This window comes from Pongo abelii, chromosome 3, assembly GCF_028885655.2.
Source record: "Pongo abelii isolate AG06213 chromosome 3, NHGRI_mPonAbe1-v2.0_pri, whole genome shotgun sequence".
NCBI lineage: Eukaryota > Metazoa > Chordata > Mammalia > Primates > Hominidae > Pongo > Pongo abelii.
Window position 1 is genome coordinate 135,270,810 of NC_071988.2, and position 26,000 is coordinate 135,296,809.

The 26,000-nt window shown below is 35.4% G+C and overlaps 1 protein-coding gene across 16 annotated transcripts in view; it reads right to left on the reverse strand.

Annotated features, from left to right (window-relative positions):
* Positions 1–26,000, reverse strand: part of CAMK2D (calcium/calmodulin dependent protein kinase II delta) — a 314,208-nt gene that overhangs the window by 49,921 nt on the left and 238,287 nt on the right. For 11 of the 16 annotated variants that reach the window (XM_024245826.3, XM_024245827.3, XM_054554381.2 and 8 more), the window contains 6 exons: positions 22,877–22,960; positions 9,241–9,335; positions 6,754–6,876; positions 5,514–5,597; positions 5,012–5,054; positions 1,330–1,367 (listed from right to left, as the gene is read on the reverse strand). In XM_024245826.3, coding sequence (XP_024101594.1) covers positions 1,330–1,367; positions 5,012–5,054; positions 5,514–5,597; positions 6,754–6,876; positions 9,241–9,335; positions 22,877–22,960 — 467 coding nt within the window. The remainder of the gene's footprint in view (positions 1–1,329; positions 1,368–5,011; positions 5,055–5,513; positions 5,598–6,753; positions 6,877–9,240; positions 9,336–22,876; positions 22,961–26,000) is intronic. The other 5 variants (XM_024245828.3, XM_024245829.3, XM_054554383.2 and 2 more) reach the window with 1 other exon arrangement.

Sequence of the window (26,000 nt, forward strand, 5' to 3'; positions counted from 1 at the left end):
AAAATATGACCGGTTGAATTTAGAGTATCAAAGCATGGAGTATACAATAATTTTGTTTTTAAAGAGGAGCTGTAAGTTGAATGGAAGGAAAAAGTTCTGGAAATGCGTTCTATGTAAGGATAGTAATGAAAATAAATATCTCAATAGGAACTGTGAGCTCTCCGTCACTGAACGGTACAGGAAAGCCCAGGAGAAGAAAATGTTTGGAAAATGTAAGATACCACATTTCTACTATTGTAACATTGGGAAAAAGGCAGTCATCAACTATCACCTTAAAATCTAAATGGAATAAACTAATCAGAATGAAGACAAAATTGCAGGCTGAGGAAAGCAATTGGTAAATGGAAATGGCATCCTAAAGGAAATCACAAATGTATAGTCATCAGTGCTCCAGAAATTTCCAAGTTGCACACAGACAGGTAGTAAAGAAATGACTGAGCATGAACATTTAAAGTGACAAATGATTTTCTATGTTTTCAGTATGAACTGACCACCTGACTTTGGGTCAAACTCAAATGTTAGAAAATTAATTAATTCCCAAGAACGTTGAAGTGTTGATGAAGAATGTATGCATCTGTCCTTGGAAGAGAAAGAAAAGGATTAAAGAAATAAAACATTTAGGTGGTACTCTGAAAAGATAACAAACATCATTATGCACCATAACATTACATTCCAACAAGAGTAAATCCCCTTGAAACAAAATACAATCAGTAGGAAAGAAACTGTATTATTTTGTTTAGAAAGCCAGAAAGTAAAAATATCCTGCTGTTATTTTTCTTGCAAGATTTTTCTAATATTTGTTCAGATCATTCATCTTGAATATATCTCAACACCTTATGACAGAAACAAGGAATAATTAAGACCTTCATAAAAATTGGCCAAGCAGATTAATTTAGACATTTGACATTCTATTTTCCATACCCAAATGTGAGTGTTTTTCAGGCTATATACTTCAGTGGCCTTCACGTATGCAGCATAATTATTTGGAAAAGCAATTGGTTTTTACAGACTTTTAGGTCACCACGGTAGTTTGGAACTGTAGTAAATCAGAGAGATTAAGACATTTAATTTCCATAGGAACTCTATATTGCATAACAACATTATTTTTTCATGACTATTTCATATATAATCCAATAGAAGAAATACAGCTTTTCTTGGTATAAATGTTAGTCATCTTTGTATATTAAGTCATTTCATATTTCAACCTGCAACCTTTATCAGAAACAATAAAAAATAGAACTTGCAAAGACTTAGGAATTATATATAACATTTAAAGATTATCCAGCATCTGAAAGTCAGAAATGGATTAGGGGCATCTGTTTAACTTACCTTTACTCCATCTGGTTTCTTCAACAAACTCTTGGCTGCTGTAAAATGAGAGTAAAATCAGTTTAGTGGGTTATCCATAGAAACCCACAGCCAGACAACAAAGCAGTCAGGTTATTGTCTCCTTCTACCACCTTTGCTGAGTTATGGCCAACATATGGCAAGTTATCAAAGTCACACTGATGAGCGCGAGCTTACAGGACAATGAAATACAGTATCACTTTTCTTGGTTTGCCACAGCAAATTTAGAACTAAAGAGTAGTTCATTGCATATAATTGAATACTTTGCCAGTTGTGTTTATTGGACTTTATTTCACTGTTGGTTGTGAAAAGGATACTGGAACTTTAACTGGACTATTCTTTTGTAATCCAGAAAGTTGAATTCAGTCTTTGGACATCAGCTGACAGACTGTATTACATGTTCATTCACACCACATATGGTGACCATGTCATTTCTGCCATTTAAGCCCCTCTTTCTAGAGGTTGAAAACTCAGTTGTAAAATTTGCTCTGGCTAAATAACATCTTCATTACATTCTTGAAGTCAGACAATTTGGTTTTACAAAAAATATTACTATTTAAATAAAATGGCATATTATTGGCCTAGAGCAAATTTTTAAAATGTTTAGCACATGATCTCTAAAAAATGGCACTATGTATTCTTTTATACATTAAAATCAGAATACAAAGGCTTCATAAACAAAAGCCTTTACAATGAAAAAGTAAAAATCATAAAATTTGAGACTACATAAAACCAGAATAAAATCTTCAATGAAATTAGAGAAATCTTAAAGCATATGGTCTTATATGAAACTTCATTTTTCTTGGCAGGGAGCTTTTAACATTCCTTCTGTTACTAAACTTCTTGAGTATATTAAAAGGTGAAGTTATCCTTTCAAAAAAATCTAAGGAACGTGTATATACACAGTGAACAGAAAATATAACTGTCAATGACAATTAGTACACCAAGTGTAGAACATTCACAAATATGCAGGACATGATACACACTTATGCTTTCATTTAATATTAATTACATATACTTATTTAAGTATATCAGAATAGAATTTGGCTTTGAAAGTGGAAATACCTTGCTAGAATAGAACTGCATGAACATGTAATTTCCTGACATTCATTGATTTGGGGCATTATTTCAATATCATATTGGTATATTTTTAAATTTACTTAAAAGATACAAAAATGTTAACTTCATTAATCTTTAGCAACAAAGCTATTAATTTATTATTAATTGAGATTGTAAGAAATAGTTGCCTTAGCTATTATATTGTTTGCCTGGAGCTAAAAAGCAGTATTAAATCAATCCTGTGGCAGTTAATAGGTTAGAAAGCAAACTCAGAATAATTGAAATTGCAATAGCAAGCAAAGAGAAGACGATGATTCAGGGTAAGCAGGGATTTGGCCTGGGAGATGCAGAAATGTCCCTTTTGGTTACTATTTACCTTACCTCACAAGAAATACATTCCACATAAAGGGAGAAAAGAAAAAATAAAAACAACTTTATAACCATATACTTATGGACAAATTACTTTAAAGAGCATGTTTGGCAATGAAATAGGATGAATAAAATACTCAAAACTAAAATGCAGTATCAAGTACAAGATGTTGTAACTGGGTCTAATGTTATTCAGTTGATTTTGAAGTGATGGATAAAAAAAATTGCTTTTTCATGCTAAGACATTCAGAAACGATATAAAATTCACATATTAGTCATGAGTTTTCAGTTTACATGATGATGAAAAGGAAACTGTGAGGTAAACAAAAAGCTTCTATATATGGGTACATACATTAATAAAGGCCCAATTTATGCCCGAGTGTATTTAACACTTTAACAAAATGTACAATTTTAAATGTGAAGATTTTTTAAAGTTTGGGTTAGTTTGCCATTAACAATTTATGCTATATAAATCACTCTACCTTTTAATGATTCACTAATTACTGGGCCACAGTGAAATTTATTTGAATATCGTATATATGAATTAATATTTAATGATATGGCATTGAACTCACCCATATAATGTCAACTACATTAATCAACTGTTTATGAAACAGGTAACTCGACAAAGGCAGCAACAAGGTATTATTACATTAAACGAATTGGACAAAATACATACAACTGGCCAACACAGTCCCTCAATTTGTAGCATTATTCATTGTACTACTGTTGTTGCTATTTTTTAACAGCCTTTGAAAGGCCTCTTATGGTTTCCCATTATTTGTAATGAAATGCAAAGGTGGGGAGAAAGGTGACCACTTAATGCAGTTGTAAATAATAACTAGATATTGGTTGAAGAGCATTTAATAATGATATGATGGATTATTACCTGATAACACTATAACACCCAGGCTAAGTATGTAGCAGAAAACAAAATAAAGAATTGAAAAAATAGCTGGATAGTTTGATGCTGCAGATCACTGTTATGTAAACTGTATCCAAACTAAACTGGTAGTATTTTTGGAACACTGAAGTGTTCCAAGTCTAAAGGGCCAAAGGTTACCAAGTGCGGCTTAATTGCTGCTCCAGTCCTTCCCCCTACATAAGACTGCTTAGCACTGAACAAGATTTGACTTTTGGGAACCTGGTCCTTTGAGACAATCTATCAAAGAAGGAGGTTGCAAAACTCAAGTAATTTCTTGGAGTAATATATACTGTATCTCCACTTTTAGAGAGTGACACTTACAATAAAGAAATGGTTTGGCTTCTTTAAGCCTATTATTTAACAAACTTATTTTTACCATGGAATCATTTTGAGGGACATTTATTACGCTCTGATAGTACCGAGTGCAAGGTGCTCTGTAAACTCTTGAGTTAGATACCTTTGACAGTTGTAATCACTTTTATAGTACACCAAGAAAATACTATACTTTTGAATGAACTTAGGTCTAAGAGAACTGGGTTCCTCAATAATGGTCTTCTCTTTTTTTTTTTTTTTTTGAGACGGAGTCTTGCTCTGTCACCAGGCTGGAGTGCAGTGGCGTGATCTCTGCTCACTACAACCTCCAGCTCCCTGGTTCAAGTGATTCTCCTGCCTCAGTCTCCCAAGTAGCTGGGACTACAGGCATATGCCACCACACCCAGCTAATTTTTGTATTTTTAGTAGAGACGGGGTTTCACCATGTTGGCCAGGATGGTCTCGATCTCTTGACCTTGTGATCCACCTGCCTCGGCCTCCCAAAGTGCTGGGATTACAGGCGTGAGCCACCACGCCCGGCCAATAATGGTCTTCTTTTAAAAATCTTTCATACTAGGATTCCCTATGAAAATGAGACCAAAAATAACTTATTCAAAGTTATTACTTTATGAAATATCAATAATAAATTCTAGGTTTGAAACGCTGAGATCGTAAATGAGGGAGTATTTATTTCCACAACTCGTGCGCACCCCAGCATTTGACAGATGAGGCTAGTCCTGCACCAGCACTGACTGGTGGCCACTGCTGCCAGAAGCACTCTTGTGAGGGGTGCAGTCACGGAGGCTCAGCAGCAGACAGCACCCAGGTAGACTGCTAATGGCAGCCACAGGTGTAGAAGGAATCTGTGCTACACATTTGCCACCCCTGAACAATGAGGTTTTTCTAATTATTAGATTTTTAAAATTCCAGAGACAAAAAAACAGAGACTACTTAAAAAGAAGACCAAGGGATAAGACGCAGAGTTCTCAATGCATGTACCTGAGAAATTCCTTGTAGCCAGCATAGTTGTCAAGATGGCACCCTGTGAAAAAAATTAGAACACAAAAGTCAGTGTTGCCTATGCAAAGCCTGGACCTAACACATATAGAGTCTTTGATAACAAATCTTTTCCTGGCCCTACTTTCAGTTAGGGGATTTTTTATTGTTTGTTTTTGTTTTTTGGTTTCCTGAGAGTCAAAGGCCTTTGTCTCTCATGATGCTGGGATGGCCCTTGTGTGCGGGCCAGATTCTGATTATCAAATTGCACAGCTGTTTTCCACTGAAGGAAGGATCCACAGCATGTGTTACCAGGATGACTCTAGCTTTTCACCATAGTTTTGATTCTGGTGTATATTCCATTTCCCAAGACCCCAAAAAAGAATAATGAGAGTATTGAGGTCTACATAATTGAAAGCCTTTGCTAGAAGTTATTTTCCTCACACAGTATTTCACTTCTTAGTCTGTCAAATCTACCTGCCCATAAAAATGTAAAATTTCCTACCTTTAGTTTTCTTCTAGCATTAAATTTCTTCAAGCAGTCTACAGTCTCCTGTCTGTGCATCATGGAAGCAACAGTAGAACGTTGCTAGAAGAAGAGGAGAAAAAGTAACTTAACTGAGAATATTTAAAACACACTAAGTATAATAATGTCCCTGACTTCATCAAATATTTATTAATGGTGCTGCACCTGCATGACCAACTTCTAAGTATTCAATTGCCAAAGTTACCTAAACACAAAATTTTAGTTTTGCCAAGACTACTTGTGACCAAGATGCAACACTGATGTATAGAAAGTATAGAAACGGGCCAGGCGCAGTGGCTCACGCCTGTAATTCCAGTACTTTGGGAGGCCAAGGCAGGCAGATCATGAGGTCAGGAGTTTGAGACCAGCTTGGCCAACATGGCGAAACCGCATCTCTACTAAAAATACAAAAATTAGCCAGGCGTGGTGGTGGGCACCTGTAATCCCAGCTACTCGGGAGCCTGAGACAGCAGAATTGCTTGAACCTGGGAGGTGGAGGTTGCAGTGAGCCGAGATCATGCCATTGCACTCCAGCCTGGGCAACAAGAGCAAGACTCTGTCTCAAAACAAAACAAAACAAAACCAGAAAGTATAGAAATGAATATTAATACTTTCTCAAATTATCTTTATTTTAATGTCTTCAATCACATTTTGATTGGGCTGCCTTTCATTTACTTAGTGCCACATTTATCACCTTAGCATTTGACACATTTGGAAATTTACTGAAGTCTCCAAGATCCCCCTCACATTTCACACTATTTTTCTTAATATTTCTAAAATATATTCAGACTACTATGACCATTCTTTTATGCCACTGAAACTCTACTGTCAGCTGCCAAACTTTATACTTGTTTCTAAAGTTGCCTAATGATAAATAATTGAACTTTGTTAAATTGTTTCTTCTGGGACACATTTAATTTTTGTGTTATTTTCTTAACCTTGTTCATGAGTATTGTTAATAATTGATATGGAGAATACTCATTCCTTTTGTTACTGCAAGCAATATTTATTTAAGAATCTACGCAATTCAGACTTTGCTACTGAAAATTGCATTTTTTCACCATCATAAAATTCATTTTCTTAAACACCTCGAGTCAAAAATTCATTCATTCTGAGTTTCATCTTTTTTTGCAGAGCTATTTTAAATCCATAAACAATATATTAAAGGAGAGCTTATTTTTCATTTTAGCTCTTGAAGTTTTGGAGAAGTTTTACTTACACAGATCCATGGGTGCTTCAGTGCCTCTGAGGCTGTGATACGTTTGGCAGGGTTGATAGTAAGCATTTTATTGATGAGGTCTTTGGCTTCAGGAGTCACCGTGTCCCATTCTGGTGATGGAAACTTCAAAAATATAAATTTATAAAAAGTTTAAAAAAGAGACACACTCAATCAAACAGGGAAGAGTCAACTACATGAATCATTCCCTCAAGTAGTGAATTTCTTCATAAATTTACTTTTTATATAAGTTAAATTGTATCTAAAATAAATAAAACCATTTAGATCTATTCTCCCCCTCTATGTAGACAACTATATATATTAAAGAATATCTGACAACAGACCAACATATGTACTGAGCTGCATATCACATATGGTAAATACATTTTAAAATTCAGAAAAAAAAGAACTTAAGAATCTTCTATTCTTCTCAAAGTATCTCTGCTTTGATCTGAAAATGAAATTTTATACAATCTTTCTCATAATTATTTGCAAAACTTAATAAAAGCAAACAGGTTGCTACATGTACCAATGTCATCATGATATTATGCCAAGGTTCAAAATGAGGTATTATATACTTTCACAACTCATAAGCAGTAATAGCAGAGGTAATAAAACAGCTTCAATTCCTGTGCCAAAACTGACCTATTAATCATGGCTACTTGGAGTGCTGTAGTGAGAAGAATCTGAGACTACAGGAGCTTCAGCAAGATTTCATTTTAACCCTTCAAGAAGTTTAATCTGCCCAATTACAAATTTCACCACAGTATATGAAAGTAATCAAATCTTATAACTTCCCATTACTAATACTTTTTTATATTAAGACTATATAAGAAAGCCACTTCTCCTTTCTTTACGTTATTTTTTGTACTGATAATAACTTAACTTTTACATGATTAGCATATTTAGTAGAAATACTGTCCTTCAACGATGAAGGGAAATTTACACCACATTAGTTGCAAAATGATAGAATATCAGGTTATTTTCCCAATTCATGAATTTGTATGGACAATCTTGAAAAACAAAGCCATTGCCACTGTGTCATGGAATTAAATTAGTCTATTTTTAGTAGTTTTAAAATGGGGAACTTGTGACTCACTGGCAAAATAAAGCATGAGAAAAATGATATTGACTCTAATACCTGTAATTTTTGCCAGCTTAACAATTGCCATTTTTTAATTCCTGAAGCTTATCTTTGGCAGTTGTAAAAGCTTGCTAACTATTAGGAGCTGTTAAAGAAACACACGAGGCTGTTTCTTAATGTTGTACAGGTCTTCTGATAGCAAATGAGGGGTAGGTTCAGCATGAAGAAAGGTGAACATTTTCCTCAGTTCTCTAATTTTCATGAAAGCATTCCTCTAGGTATACCAAGCAGTGCATTTTCAGGGCTACGTCTGCCCAGAGAGGGGCTGGTTCTAGCCTGTAAAGATGGTGAATGTGCTAGCTATTGCCATGTAAATAATAATTTGTTCCAATTACTAGTCTAGGAATAATGCAATGCTTTGAAATTCAAAGAATATACATTTTTAATTCTTGCTGACACGCACATCCATCTAAATAGAAAATTTTATCAGAAATGCATTGAAGAGTTCATGAGACATGATAGAATATAATACAGACATTTTATATTTTCTCCTCTCACTTTCACATTGAGCTTTCAACTTGTGCACAAAAGGTGAACCCAATATTGCTACTCTGTAGTTACTCTACTTAATAACACATGGAAAGCATGCCCAGACCCTGCACATGGATTTCCATAGGGCTGTATGAGGGGAAACCAGAGAAAGTGGTAAATCATATTTACAAGAATACGTATCAAAGGAGAGCGAATTATATCATAAACACAAAGTTAAGCCATAAAGAGAAAGTAGATAAAGACTTCCTCTTCAGATTCTGAACTTAATTTATGAATATATATATATATATCTACTTTCAAATATTCTAATTATAAATTAAATATATTAGAATTATGATTTTCAAATTTTTCAATTGTGAAGCTCACTCTTCAAATGAAAGCTTGCATAGTATCCCAAACAGTACAAAAACAAAAAACAAAACCCAGAAACTGGTATAGTGGGATAATGTTCTATTTGATATGTGATCACAGCAAAATATTGTTGGTATATAATATAAAATTATGTGATAGATATTTGAGAATATAATTCAACTAAATAGGCAATAATCATTTCTATAGCAGAAATATTTTAATTTTTATGTTTTTAAAATGCACTAAGATCCAAATATTTTGACAAAGTTCTTCCTCAGAGACTTCACATGGCTTTTCTTTCAATCTTAGGAGACAGTGAGTTAAAAGCAAACATAAATTGAATACATATGCTGCATTTCTTTCTTCCTTTCCTTAAGAGAGAGGGAAATAACAAGAGAAAGTGGTAAAAATTATGGTTAAAAGAAAAATGAAAAGATCTGGCTCTTGGTCAACAAGCAAAAGACAAACCTTCATCTAAAGTGATATAAATAGTTATTACATACATCATAAGCTCCAGCCTTGATCTGCTGATAGAGTCTGTGCTGGTCTTCATCCCAGAAGGGTGGATACCCCACAAGTAGAATATAGAGAATGACACCTGGAGGAGAATATAATGTTAACACAATTTAAGTCATATAGACAACAATAAATTAAATGTGGCTGATCCACAATGATATTAAGCCATAGTTGTTAAAACAGAGAAAACTGGATTGTAGGAAAACTTCAGAGAGATGTGTTATGATCTAGTCTAGAGCAGTCTCTGGAGCGTGAATGCTTCTCCTCCGATGCTCCAGAACTCTGACAATGTGTCAGCCAATGCATGCATCAAAGAATTCTAAAGAGGCATGGCAGGGCAACATTCATTTAGGGCAACATTCTTTGGCCCCCCTGAAATCTTGTCTATATAGGGTCTTCCTGCGTTTTTATCTATATAGAGACTATGATTTTAGTCACTGTGAGGTTGAAGTTTAAAAACTAAGCATGTTTTTTATTTCCTCATATTTGTTTTAATGGTAATTGGGACATTTTGTTGAGTGATGGTGTCCTGGTTATAAATTCACGTTCTAAATAACCAGAGTCCCTGCAAATGTGGGTACCCCATAGAGACAAAACCCTTTTCTTTTCAGTAATCTTAGTCTTCAAAAACTTCAAGCCTTCTCAGTCAAACAACTAAACCAACAAGACTACAGAAGAATATATATTATGGGAGAGGAAAAAGGAAGAGAAGGGAGAAATTCCACAGAAAATTCGAAGTAATAATAACAATAAACACATGGCTGTAATAAAATTTGCTAAAATTTTTCACAAACATAATTATTTATAAATTAACATTTAATTTAACTTTTAAAATTAAAAAAATTCTGTATTCACAGTTTGTAAATTTCCCTGAAATCATATCTGCAGTCTAAATGTCTGAGATCGTTTTGATACAATGGTCTTCTCTGTCATCAAATATCTCTCCTGCCACTTTTCACATATTTTATTGCCTTGCTTAAGGCCTTTGGTTTCTTTCCTAGCTCATTATCCTGGAGGAAGGCAGTCATTCCTCTGACCTCTCCTGTTTGCTTTTTTCTTGCTATGTTTCCTTAAGCCTGGGAAACCTGAGAAAGAAGAGTAAGACAGGTGACACTTTGTCAGGTGTACTCTGAGACTTATTTTTTTCCTTATCCAAGGTGGTCTCTTGGTCTCTGTACCTAGGAGATCTATCCCCACTCCTGTCCACCAGTCTGGACACCTTTATACAATAGACACTGTTGCAGCTGAAATGGTTTTTAAGCAATGGTTTAATCATCTTAGAATTTTACAGCCTGCTTCAGGAAGATACAGTTCATAAGCAGATTTTTCAAGTCATGTGAATCAATACAAGGATAAAAAATTTTAAACAACATTCTTAAGGAAAAAAAAAGATCATGAAGAAAACCACAGTATATTGGTGCCTCACCTTCATGACATAAAAATAATTTTTCCATGCATCTAATGAAAATGATGATAGTAATGATGATGATGAGTGTTTGTGTTTGTGTTCTCAGGAGGCAAGTAGAAAAAAAGCTGTACGTGAGTAGTTTTAGCCCTCAGCTATATAAGGTTCCAGGAGGTTAAGAAGAAAATTTGCTTTGTAATAGTGATAGTTTCCATATGAACATTTTCCTAATACACATCTGGAATTAGGCTGTTATAAAATTATAAAATATTGGCTCAACTGAGACATTTAGCATTCTCAACATAGGCTGTTTGCCCTTATGAATTACGTCTGCAGTTGACAGTTGATGTGGTGCTTCTCTGGGAAGAGGAAGCTCACAGAGGGCTCATTCCATGAGAAAAGCAGGCAATATGTAATAGATGCCCACAATTTAGTTGTTTGATGGAGGAGTGTTTACAAAAACATGTACATTAAATAAAATAATAGCATAAACGTGAAGATTAAGCAAAAACACTTTTAGGCCCAAAGACTTAAAAAAAAATAAAACATATTACAGGTGCTATTGACTAGCCTGATGTGAAATTGTCAATGCCTATTTAAATAAACACTGTTTTGTAAGTTTACTTCAACTTGATTATTAAACAAGCATCTAAAACCTTTCTGAGTTATGCTATTTTGTAGTTCTATTTTCTGAATGTACAGAACAAGTATGAGACTCATGGCATAAGGATAATGTAATACTAATAAATTTTATTGTAGACAACATTTATTCAGAGTTATGTGTGCTTTAATGCATTATCTCATTTAATCCTTGTATAATGCTATGAGGTAGATATTGCTATTATCTGCATTATATTATAGATGAAGAAACAGGCTGAGAGGTTAAGTAACTGTTTCAACCACAAGCAGGACAGACATAATGATGCTCTAAACATTCCCTGCAGCCACTTTTTCTTTATCTATGAACTTTAGTAGGAATGGTAATATAAAATTTAAAACTTTGTGTTGTCTAACTGAGAGACCTTGACATACTAGCAAAGATGTCCATTTGGTCCTATCTTAAATGTTCCTTGCAGCTACTTTTTCCTTTAGCTAGGTCCTCTAAACAAACGCTTATTTTAAAAGTGTTTGTTTTTCTAGGCCGGGCATGGTGGCTCACACCTGTAATCCAAGCACTTTGGGAGGCCAAAATGGGCAAATCACCTGAGGTCAGGTGATCAAGACCAGCCTGGCCAACATGGTGAAACCCTGTCTCTACTAAAAATACAAAAAAATTAACCGGGCATGGTGGCACATGCCTTTAGTCTCAGCTACTTGGGAGGCTGAGGCAGGAGAATCGCTTCAACTCAGGAGGTGGAGGTTGCAGTGAGCCAAGGTCGTACCACTGAATTCTACCAGCCTGGGTGACAGAGTCTTGTGACTCTGTCTCAAAAAATAAAAATAAAATAAAATAAAATAAATAAAATAAAAGTGTTTGTTGTTCTAATTGAGAGTTCTTGCCTCATGAGTAAGCCCAATTTACCCTTTTTTTAATAAACCTAAATTTTACCTTTTTTCTATGTCAGAGAAAAAAGAAAGGAAAAAATCACTAGCTCTTTTTCTTTGCCCATATACCTAAAGTACTAAAATCATTAAAAGTCAATGAAGAAGTCTTTTTTTTTTTGCAAGAACACTTGAGGGGTGATGATGTGACCTCCAAATGTTGGGTATCTCTTATGACACTAGCAGCCTTTGATAATTACTGCCTACGTAATTTTACTGGGGTTGCAAAATAATGATGGCTAGGCATGGTGGCTCACACCTGTAATCCCAGCACTTTGTGAGGCTGCCATAGGAGGATCACTTGAGCCCAGGAGTTCAAGACTAGCCTAGCCAACACAGCAAGACCCTGTCTCTTCCAAAAATAGAAAAACTTAGCCAGGTGTGGTGGAATGCACAGCCAGTCCCAGCTACCTGGGAGGCTGAGGTGGGAAGATCACTTGAGCCCAGGAGTTCGAGGCCGCAGTGAACCATCATCACATCACTGCATTCCAGCCTGGGCAACAGAATGAGACTCACAAACAAACAAACACAGTGATGATACTCTAATTATATCATGCTTTCTTTAGACTAAGAAAATCTTGCTCCTTATCCACTTGGTTGGCCTAAGATACAGTTCATATTGGAAAGATAGGCTATTATTTATTTATTTTCCTCTTTACTAGCCAGCTTTTAAAATAACGCATTGGCTCCCCAACATCCCCCAAAGGCTAGGACTTCGTTGAATTTTGGTTATCATTATCAATTCCTGGATTTAAACTTACCTGATGTATTTCAATCTATTATGTTATTTTTCTTATTGATTCTCAATTGCCCCATCTTTGGCTAGTGCCAGCCTCCTCAAGGTGGCTCCTGCATCTGTTAATATAAACTCTGTGGTCCTTAATAGTTTTTCTTTGTGGTATGACAAGATGCTTCTGGATCATCTTGCTTTTTTCCTGTTCTAAACTTGAAATCATCTGCTACTACAGAAAGTTCTGGTTCCTTTAAATGGTAAATAGTATCTAGAGACCAAGATTGAGCACTTACATGTGCTGTCTTGGAGCTACAGGTTTCTTTGAAAAATAAATCAAGAAATAAGGAGAGAGGAGAGACAATGGAGCAAAACTTACAAATTAAGAATGACTAAGAGACCTAAGAGACCAAACAAGATTATGACAGGAGAGGATAAACAGGAAAATGACTAGATACTTTGATGCTACTAAGCAATAATTATTAAAATTTTAAAACTAATATTACTGTCATATTTAGAGTCCTTTTCTTTTAGAGATATACTTTAAAATATTTATAAATGTATTGATACAATGTTTGAATTTGGTTAAGATAATATTGGAGTGGGAAATGCAAGGGAGGAAATAGATGAAATAAGATTAGCCATCAGTTTATTATAGTATTCTCTCCATTTTATGTTTCACATTTTCCATGACAAACAGTTAAAACTATTTTTGATAGAGTTGGTTCCATATACAGATAGATATTAAAACTAGTTTTCCTTATCTTATGTATATATTTGTGCTTGGGAGATGCTAGAGATGTCCAGTTAATAAGACTTTTGAGAAGCATTGATTACGATTAAGTAGAAAGACTACATCATCAAGAACATTCAAAATTGATTTTAATGAAAGTTAATGTTAAAAAAGTTGTTAAACCTATAATCTTGTTAATAATTAAACATTCTAAATGCTGTTATTACAAAAGGAGAGATGAAGAAGGAATGTTGGAGAACTCTGAGAAGATAGTGGGAAGTTAGTGGAAGAATCTAAGACAGTTACTGAATATTCTAAGTAAATAAAGGAGTACATTATAAACTTACAAGCAAAATGCATGTGGAACTTGGAAATACACAATTAATTACATGAGTGATAAGTATGGCTCTCTCTTACCTTGTTGTAATATGATTAATGGAAAATCATCATACATTTCAAGTAGAGAAAGTGCTCAACTAACACTCTGTGACCTAAATGGCCAATGAAGGGTAGAACAAAGAGCTAGAAGATCAATGCCAGCAAGATAGGAAGGCATGTTTCAGAGGATGGAAACTATCTATGCCATGTAGTAGGAGTGGCAAACTGACAGGCCTTTTGGCAGCAGGCAGGGATGAAGGCCTGCACCTGTACTGTGTATGGGGTGGGGTGGTCACCAGGGGGGCAGCTGTGTTCATGTGTCTGACAGGTACAACTACTATACAAGAGCAAAAGAATTGCATCACCTGTTCTTTTGATTATTTTAGAGAAGCAAGAAACTGATAGTTTTTATAGAAATTACTTGCTAACAAATGATAAAGATAAATAATTAATGTCAACACTTGTAAGAATAAAATGTCCACATGTCTGACTAAGACAGCAGACTGCCTGCAACGGACAGAATGTTTGTACGGCTCTCAAAATTCATATGTTGACATCCAAATCCCAATGTGATGGTATTTGGTGTGGTGGGGCCTTTGGGAGATATTTAGTTCATGAGGATGGGTCCCTCATGAACAGGAACAGCACCCTTTTAAGAAGACGGCAGCTAGCTAGCTAGCTATCTTAACTACCATGTGAGGATACACAAAAAGTTGGCAGTCTGTAACCCTGAAGAGGGCCCTCACCAAAACCTGACCTGACTATGGTGGCACCCTGATCACAGACTTCCACCTTCCAGAACTATGAGAAAGAAATTTCGTTGTTTATAAGCGACCCAGTCTATGTGACTTTGTTATAGCAGCCTGAACTAAGACTTCACCTGTTTGCAACCTCTGACATATCCTGTAATAATCCTAAAAACTGCTCTCCTAAAGGAATCTGAAATTAGCTGTGGTAGTATTGCTTAGCTTTGGTGTTGCATCAGCATCACCTGGCGAGCTTGCTAAAGTGCAAATTCCTGAGCCTCACCTCAGTGAATCTTTTCTCTAAAAATTATGCTAAAAATACCTAACATTAAATTTAAACACATGACATTAAATTGTACACGAAAAAGGTCCCGCACAGTGACTTTAAATTGTACATAAAAAAGGGTCCCACATACTTGCAATCCCAGCACTTGCGGGACACCGAAGTGGGCAGACTGCCTGAGCTCAGGAGTTTGAGACCAGCCTGGGCAACATGGCAAAATCCTGTCTCTACAAAAAGTAAAAAATTAGCAGGGTGTGGTGGTGTGCACCTGTAGTCCCCACTACAGGGGAGGCTAAGGCAGGAGGATAACTTGTGCCTGGGAGGTAGAGGTTGCAGTGAGCTAAGATGGTGCCACTGCACTCCAGCTTGGGCAACAGAGCCAGACCCTGTCTCTAAATAAATAAATAAATAAATAAATAAATAAATAGTACATAAAACAGATCATTTTGTTGTTGTTTTTTTTGTTTTGTTTTGTTTTGTTTTTTAAAGACAGGGTCTCATTCCTTTTCACCCAGGCTGAAGTGCAGTGGCATGATCATGGCTCACTGCAGCCTCAACTTCCCTGACTCAAGTGATCTTCCCAGGCTCAGCCTCTCGAGCAGAGTAGCTAGGACTACAGGTGTGCGCTACCATGCCCGGCTAATTTTTTCTGTTTTTGTAGAGGTAGGGTCACACTATATGTTACCTAAGCTGGTCTCAAACTCCTGGGCTCAAGTGATTCTCCCACCTTGGCCTCCCAAAGTGCTGGGATTACAGGCATCAGCCACCATGCCCAGCCAGATGTACAATTTTTAGTTTTGTAGTACTAAGTACATTTACACTGTCATGAAACAGATCTCCAGTCTGTTTTCATTTTTCAACACTGAAACTCTATATACAAGAAACACTAATTTCCCCTTTCTCTATAGTTCTTGGTAATCACCTTTCTATTTTCTGTTTCTATGAAAGCGACTGTTCTAATACTTCATATGAGTAGAATCATAATAATATCTGTGGTTTTGTAACTGGCTTATTTTGCTTAGCATAATGTCATTGGGGTTCATCTATGTTGTAGCATGTGACAGAATTTCCTTCTTTTTTAAGGTTGTATAATATACAATTATACGTATAAACCACATTTTGTTTAAGCTATCTATCTGTCAATGGACATTTGGGTTGCTTCCACCTCTTGGTTGTCGTGAATAGTGTTACTATGATCACAGGTGTATAAATATTTCTTCAAGGTGCTGCTTTCAATTCTTTTGGATATATAACCAGAAGTGGGATTGCTGCATCCTGTGACCCCAGAGAATCTGATTCAATGGTCCTGAGGTAGATCTCAGGAGGCTGCACTTTAGGTCACTCTGAATGAACCATGTGGTTTGTGGTTCACAGTTTGAAAAACACCAAGTTAGGGAAACCAGACATAGTAAATGCAGAGAAATTTAAGACAGTGTGTAAGTTCAGAGTAAGAGAATATTGGTAAAGACTATGATTGGGAGTAAGGCTCCATGAACTGAAGACTGTTGGAGATGTGGGCATTAATGGATGAAGGCAGAAGGCCTCTAATTTGGAGGCCTATCTGTGATTGGCCAAGTGTAAGGTAATCTCAGAACTGGTAATAGTAACAGAATATCCGGTAGGCTTGGAATTTCAAAATGATTAAAGTACCTGATAATGACTTATACCAGCTGAAATATGAAAAGGTTAAACCCCAGAAAACACATCATTGATGAACCTAAATTCACCACACAAGAAAAGAAGAAACATATTCCATAAAATTCCCAAGGTTTGTCCAAAGTCAAGGTACATTTGTGACAGCCACTAATTTATTATCACTCATAACTGTTGAGAGTGATACCTAAGTAAGGCAGAAAAGTAGCAAGACAACACATACGTACATAGGGTGTGGAAGAGACCTATGTTATAGGCTTGCATTTATTTATTTATTTTTAGGCCAAATTGTAGAAGCTCTGTTAGAAATTTGTGATCCAGTGACATCTACAAACATTTCCTCATCCCATTAGGAAATTGTGGAAGCAGTTATACATACCATTAAGTCATAAAAATCAATTTACTGCTGTTAATGGCAGAACACAAGGCTATGTTCTTGCTTCATTAATGTTTATTATTTGCTTTCCAGTAATGGAATAGTAGCTTCCAAAGAGAGAGTACAGGTCAGACCATACTCTGTGTGAGATCACAAAAGCAAGGTAATGTTGGAATTCAAGATTTCCTGTGTGCAGATAATTGCATGATTCTAATAAAAATAATGTACAGGCTTGTTTTAGTCATTATACCAATGCCCTGCTTCACTCTGCTCTGCTGTAATGAGGGTTCAGAGCTTAATTCATATAGAAGGCTAGCTGCCTTTCTGCTAAATGGCTTGTTTTGCATTTCTTTTGTTTTCTGAGTAGTGTCATTTTTTACCACTTAACCCAGTGTCTACTCTTGAAAATAAGTCACTACTTCATTGGCAAGAGACAGTGCTAATGAATGGCTGAAAAAGAGTTTCCCTCAGGATAAGCCACAACCTAAAAGCAACCAACCAGTGTGTCCATTACTGTGGTGGTGATTACAATGGTGATGAGTAAGGGTACATCATCTTACAAATAAAGTGAATTAATGTCACTTTCATGTCACATGAGTAAGGTGATATATAATAAAATGGTAAAACAATTCCAAATCCCACAATAATGACCAAGACATGTAACAAAAGAATACATTATAATGTTCTAGTGGGAGTCATTTCCCCTAAACATGTGATATTAGAACACTTAAGACATTTTCATAGCTGTGCGATCTCAAGTGCATTTCTAGACAAAGGGTCCACACAGTCTCTAAAGAAATGGAAATTGGTGGCACATACATGCTCCAACTGGGGCATGGCTCATCACAAAGGAATTTGGCTGTTTGCATAATATTATGTGAAGAAAGGATACAATATAGTAAGGTGAAAGGTGGCAACATTGGGGTTAAAAATCTATGAGATGCCCTATGGCTATAAGTTTCTAAAGAGTCATTCTTGATATCTGTGTATGTGTGTGTGCGTGCATGTAGGCACATGTGTACGTAGTATCTATCTAATATTTGCTTAACACCTAAAAAAATGTTATACAGTTTAGAAAACAAAGATGGAAACTACTCTCTACCTATCCTTTTCCCCTCTTCCAGACAAGAAAGTTAGAGCTTCTACGTCATAAGTTCTCTCACGTTTCACAGATATGAAATCTCACTATTATAAGATATTCCATTATTTTAAAAGGTTAGATATATGAACTGTATTACAGAAATGTACTCAGACAATCCATATAAAATCAAATATTCCAAAGTAATATTAAAATTGAACATAATGTGTTTTGTGAGTCTAAGACAGTGAATCCAAACTCTGATAATACATCATAGGTTATTTAAAATGCAGTTGCCTGTGTTTACCACAGATCCACTAAAGCAGAGGCCCATGCAGCATCTGGGCATTTTGATAGAAAGGCATATGTTGTTTTATTGTGCTTTTTTTTTTTTTTTTTTTTACTGTACTCTGCAGATATTGCATTTTTTACACACTGAAGGTTTATGGTAACCCTGCACTGAGAAAGTTGTGGTGCCATTTTCCTAACAACTTGCGTTCACTTCATGTCTCTGTGTCACATTTTGGTGAGTACTGCAATATTTCGTGAAAGGAAGAGTTAACTGATGTGGCAAACTTCATTGCTGTCTTATTTTCAGAAATTATCACAGCTTCCCCAACCTTTAGCAACAACTTTCCTGATAAGTCAACAGCCATCAACACTGAGGCAAGACCCTTCACCAGCAAAAATATTGCAACTTGCTGAAGGCTCAGATGATGATGATGATATTTTAGCAATACAGTTTTTTTTTTCTTTTTTCTTTTTGTAGAGATGGGTCATCCTATGTTGCCCAGGCTGGTCTTGAACTCTTGGACTCAAGATCCTCCTGCGTTGGCCTCCCATAATGCAAAGATTACAGGTGTGAGTTACTGGGCCTGGCTATTTTAAAGTATTTTTTAAGTAAGGTAGGTACATTTAGACATAATGCTATCGTATACTTAATAGACTATAGTACAGTGTAAACATAACTTCTGTATGTACTGGGAAACCAAACAATTTGTGTGACTCACTTTATTTTGATATTTGTTCCATTGTGAGACCAGAAATTAAACCCATAATATCTCTGAGGTTTGCCTGTATATGCTTCATCATTGATTTTTCTGCACAGCCAGAGAAGAATCCCTAGCATAAACTATTAGCTTTCTGGGTTTCTTTTTAGTGGATCTGATATTCTTCAACACCAATAAAACTTATACATTATAAAAAAAGGTTTTAAATTTTCAAAAAATTCTTAATTTTTTTGCATTGACAAATTATGATTGAATACATTTATGGGGTATAATATGATGTTTTGATATTTACAGATACACAATGTGGCATAATTAAATAGAGCTAACTCACCTATCTGTCACCTCACTTGTCTATCATTTTTTATGGTGACATATTTGAAACACGAAAAAATGTTTTCGATATAAGAACAAATGAATAATTTATTTAAATTCTTTGGCAGAGTAAAATATGATTCAGAAGCTGTGAAATCTGTCCATAATAACACCTTTTACAAAATAAAACAAGGGAAAATAATTTAAAAGTAAAGAAAGAAAGCAGAGAGAGGGAGAGAGAGAATTTGGTATTCAGGTCATCAGATGAGGGCATTCTACCGATAATCACGCCAATAATGCTGAGTTATATGATACACTTTGTTTTTTAAGTCCACTATAATGCATGTATCAGTTATCCAGAAACTTCATTTATAAATAAAGGCTTTGTATAATAATAGCAATGATAACTATCACTTACTGTATTAAAAAAATCCTCTCTGCAGTCCCATGAGGCAAGAACTTTGATGATCTCCATTTCTAAGAGGGAACTGAGACATAGAGACTAAAGAATTTGTGTCATGTCATACAGCAAGTGAACTGAGAAGCTAAGTGTGTTCTCTTAACCACTATACGTCTGCCTCCTACCTATGAAGTAAACAGGAGGGATGAAGAAAAAAAAGTAGAAAATAGGAAGGAAACTAGGAAAACAAGGAAAGATAAACACAAAGGCAGAAGAGGCTGGAAAAGGCCTTCAATGAAGTAGGCAAGGAAAGTATGAAATGTCCCTTATGCTGAGTCCTGCTTCCCTTGGTTACTGATTATTGTATGTCACACTATCCCTCTAGTGTTCAAGGTCCAAATGCAGCGTTTTAGCTACAATCCCCTATCTTTACAAAAATATAGCTTTATCATGTTTTTAAAATACTTTAAAAAATATGATTGTATCCTTCACAAAACCTGTCTGTGTCTGCCTGAGTCTCAGGCCACTCTGTTGCTTTTTATATTCATCAGCAGAAACAGATCTATGTATGCTGGGAGCTGATTTATTGCAAGGAAAATATCTGAGATATCTTCCATTAACATTTAAGATTGGAACGAAGATATTTTGTGACAATGCTCTAATTCAAGGCATTTTAGAGCTCATGCCTTAGAGTTCATGCTTAGAAGATACTCTCAGGTAGGTAGCAGGAAGACAGAGCTTGGGGCATTCCTAAGAACTTTTCCATTAATTAAGTAGCAATTGTCAATTGTCTTCCTTTAAAGTGCACTGCATTTGACCCTCCTACAATTCAATGAGGGTAACATATTCCTATTTTACAGGTAAAGAAACCAACTCAGATATATTAAAGAGACTGTGTTAGTAGGTAAAAAGTAAAGACTGAACCTCAGGGGTTGAGACTATAAATATAGTGCCCTATTTTACCACTGACTTCCCAGGCATGGAGGTAACTCTGAAAGCCCAAGATTCAATCAGTTTAAGATCAAACATCAAGTTGTTACCAAAGAGGTAAAGCTGACAAGAAATATAGTGAGGAATAGCCTATCACTATAAAGTAGTGATGATGAATTTATTAACTTTTTAAAACTAAAACAAGTCTAAAAAATTATTTTCAGACTCAAGTAAAGTTTTTTAAATCAACTTTTTCCAAGCTTGCTGACAAATACCAAAGGCACTGAAATCTGTCTGCAGCACACTAAAGCCAAACTATGATAGTTAGGTATCTACTTGTAGGCTGGTAGCAATGACATAGTATCAGGAATTTAGGTGATTATGTTGATAATCTTAGTAGGGTAATGTTGCAGTATTCTTTCAGTCTTTCATGTATTCAAAGTATATGCTGAAACATAAAAATTCCATTATAAAAACTGTGGGTGAAAATCCTCCCCATTATATGTCTTTGGGCCTGCATAGGATACTGTTTTTGATTTGAGTTGGTTGATAGAGGCCCAAATCAGACTTTTGTCCCCACAGGATGGTCAATTTCATTATTTTCCAATATTTACTAGTTCACTCTTAAACTCTGCCAAGTATCATGCGCAAACATAATATTTATTGGAAGGACTGGTTGGATCCATTGAGACGATAGCAGCATAAATACATAACCACTAGGAGCAATGCTCCACATCCCTGTTATCAAAGTGTTCCAGAAAACAGCAGCATTAGCATCACCTGAGAGTTTGTTAAAAAGGTAAAAGTTTCTATCCTAGATATACTGAATCAGAAACACAGCAATCTGTCCTTTAAACAGCTGTCCATGTAATCTTGTTGTAGACTGAGGTTTGGGAACTTCTACTCTAAGTTGATCACTAGAGAATATCAACTTCAAATTTAAAAGATACTACAGGGTGAGTATCCCTTATCCAAAATGCCAAGGACCAGAAATGTTTCAGATTTTGGATTTTTTCAGATTTTGTAGTATTTATACATACATAATGAGGTATCTTGGGGATGAGACCCACGTCTAAACATGAAATTCATTTATGTTTTATATACATCTAAACACATAGCCTGAAGGTAATTTTATGAAATATTTTAACTAATTTTTAGCATAAGATAAAGTTTGGACTGTGTCTGACTGCAACCCATCACATGAGGTCAGGTGCAGAATTTTCCACATGCGGCAATCACGTCGGCACTCAAAACATTTTGGATTTTGGAAGCATTTTAAATTTCAGATTTTTTGATTAGGGATGTTCAACTTGTATTTTAAATTATAAAAATTGTGGTTGTTATAGACAATGTTTGTGTCCCTCATAAAATGCATGTGTTAAAATCCTAACTCCTAATATGATGGAAGGAAGGAAAGTGAGGTCTTTGGTAGGATGGAGGCCTCATGAATGGGATTAATGCTCTTATAACAGACAGAGGCCCTGGGAGCCCCCTCTCCCTTCCTGCCATGTGAAGACACAAAGAGAGGATAACTCTCTACAAAACTAAAAGCAGGCCCTCACCAGACACCGAATCTGCTGGCACCTTGATTTTGAATTTCCCAGCCTTCACAATTGTGAGAAGTAAATTTTTGTGGCCAGGCATGCTGGCTCACACCTGTAATCCCAGCACTTTGAGAGGCTGAGGCAGGTGGATCACTTGAGGCAGGAGTTCAAGACCAGCCTGGCCATCATGGCGAAACCCTGTCTCTACTAAAAATACAGAAATTAGCCATGCATGGTTGCGCACGCCTGTAATCCCAGCAACTCAGGAGGCTGAGGCAGGAGAATTGCTTAAACCTGGGAGGCAGAGGTTGCAGTGAGCCGGGATTGTACCACTGCACTCCAGCCTGGGCGACAGAGCAAGACTCCGTATCAAAACAAATAAATAAATAAGAAATACATTTTTGTTATTTAACCCACTTGGTCTATGACAGATTGTTATAGCAGACCAAATGGACTAAGACACTAGCATATCACAAAATTTGCTTCAAAATATAATTGCTTACCACATGCCCACATATCCACTGGCTTTCCATAAGGATCTTTACGTAAAACTTCTGGAGAAAGATATCCAGGTGTGCCAGCAAAACCTAGGGAAAAGAGATGTTAATGAGTCACAGTTGATTTGACAAAACAATATGAAATAGGAAACTAAGAAAGAAAAATTTCTGGGGTTTCTTTATCTGATTATGTTTTTCAAAATACAACAAGGTTCTCAGAGCAATAAATAGTGTAGACTTTCTCTTTATAGAAATATCAACACTAGTATGACCTGCATGTAACTCATTTGAAAAAAATACATCTTTTTTTCCAGATATGAAGGCCAATCTACTATGCTGCAAAGTCACTGTGTACACTTACGGCCACTTTTGGTTAGCAATTCTTATTGTCCTTTATGTATATGGGAGTTAAAACTACACCTGAAAAGAAATATGGAGAAAAACTCACCAGGAGAAGATATAAGTCCAAAATATATCACAGAGCTCACTGTGTACTATTAAATAATCAGTATGTACTTGTAACTGGCAACTAAAGAGAAGACGCAGGAATATTCAGATGAATCACTATTGAACAAGTATTAACTAGACATTCGACTTAAGAAGGGATGTGGTAAGAAAAACTAGATGGGGAAAGAAAACTTCATATTATACACATTGGTACAGAATTCAATAAGTTACACTTAGAAACAATTTATAGCTAGAATCTAGAGTAAAATATTTATTTCTGAAAATAACAATTTTTTAAATAAAAATGTTTACTTGAAACATACTAAAAATAACTATCCTCATTTGAAAGTTTTCTTTAAAAGCACAAATAAACTAAACAAAATCTTTTTAAAAGTATATATAATGGAATTTCTCCAACCACAGATCACTGATGAAACACACCGTATACTTATTGACATGCAAAGTGTCCAAGAAAGAAACTTTTTCCCCCTCATTTCTGTGACAAATTTATACTTATTAAGTACAAACAACATGCAAAGAGGTATTAAAAGACAATATATACAACACAGTTACTTCTCTGAACAAAAAAGAAAATGAGGAAAAAAACTTTGCACTCAATCTTTTTTCTTTTCTATTACCGTTCTTCTTTTTCTGTTTGTTTTGGGGGAAGATTGGATAGACAATGAGAAGGGATTCCAAGAAAAGACCTGTATGTTGTAATTTAAGCTTCAAATGGGCCCTGGGTAATCCACCTGTACCTCAAACTTGACTTGAAATAAATATTTGGTTGGTAGTTGTGAGGTACAGAGAATTACTGAGCAATAATGGTGGTTCCACTGCCTAAAGCTTGAAGATTTCCTCAAGGAGTGATATGCACTCTGTGAATTCCAAGGTAGAGATGGACACAATTGTTTTAAACAGTTTGCCAGCGCTTCTGTCCCCTCCACTCTCACCATCCTTCACCAACTCCTCTAGAGTTGACAGGCAATGAGACTCCAATGAGAAATTGATGCTAATGTCCAGATTAAATCCAATGTCCTTAGCGTGCACTTTCAGATCCTTCATCATCTGGCTACCCTTCATTCAATCAACATGATTTCATTCTCCTTCTGAGCCCTTGATCTGAGTAACCTCTTTAAGGTGTTTTAAAAATGGTCTTCTCATTGTCACCCTTGATACTACTTTTTCTGTTTCTTGAATCCTCAATATTTTTTCTCTACCTGTTTTCTAACAGAGAGTGGCTCTAAGTTATTTCCATCTTAGAGCTCTCTTAGTTACCTACAGTTCTCAGTGATCCCTTCTCACCCTGAATTTCAATGACTCTTTTATATACAATCTGTACTCTTCTGTCTAAATCAGTAAATTTTAATAATGTATGATTTCAGTAACTTAGAATACATGGCCAAAAGTGGGAAATGTTAACAATACCTCTCCTAAGCTTCCCTAAGATAGGGAAGTAAGTTACTATGTGAGTAAGAAATGAAAAGATCATTTAAAATGTAAATTATTACAAACCTCTTCTGGAGACTAAAATTCTAAGAGAACACCAGCATGCTCATTCTTATTTAGTTACAACCATCATTTGAGCAGTCAATGGGGTCCTTACCCCAAGAATACTGAAGCATATATCTAAATGCATGGATGTTAGGAAACAATGTACTGTACAATGTGACCTCATAAATACAGACATATGGGGGTTATAATAGATAAGACCTTCCTTGTGGGAAATTAAACTTGCAAGAATCTAGGATTATCATACTACATGCCATCAACAGAAAAAGTAATGAGAGCTTGCCTTTTTTAGGGATAGCATGTTTCTTACTTTGAAAAACCAATAAGAAAATCAAAATAGATAACACAAAGAGAAAAGAGAATTACAGACTGTTGGAAATGTATCTATTGTAACATATTGGCATAAAAAGAACCTTAATATCATAAAAAAGAGACATAACAGCAACCAAGCAAAGTAATTCTTCCATGAACCAAGATCTTGGTAGTTATCTTTTTTTTTTCTAGCAGCAACAAAATGCTAGAAATGTATTGCAAATAACATGTCCAGTTCCATAAGAGAAACAGAATATATTTGAATATTTCTTTTTGGTAAATTTTCTAGCCATCTTATCAAGTATAGTGACAGGGTGTTTACTTCTACCATTTTTGGCTAGTATTCCAATAGACCAGACTAGAAAATGAAAAGTAAATATGGGAAAAAACAAACAAGTTTGGACTTGAAAAATGATAATTAAAAAAAACACAATAAACAGCTTCCATAATGCTTTGTATTATCTATTATGTTGTTTTGTATACATACTATTTTTTTTTCTAATCTGTAATGGACCTTGTGTATTTATTAAAATAAAATTATGTAAAAGCCTGAAGCTCTGGTATTTCACATAATGAAGAAAGAGTCCTGCTCTTTATCAAAATTAAAATAACAAAGCTTTTCCTCCATAAACACTGATATTACATTTTGAAAGATAAAATTAATCAGTAAAAATATATGGGACTATAATGGCAGATCATAATGAATAAACATCAAAACAGGCCATTCATTATTAAAACATGCCTTTACTCCTAATACTTAAAATATATCTGGCAGCTCATCTGAAAGAAACGTAGAACACCACATGTCTCCTTTTTCCTCAGATTACCATGAAGACTTGCTTGAACTTGAGAAAAGAAA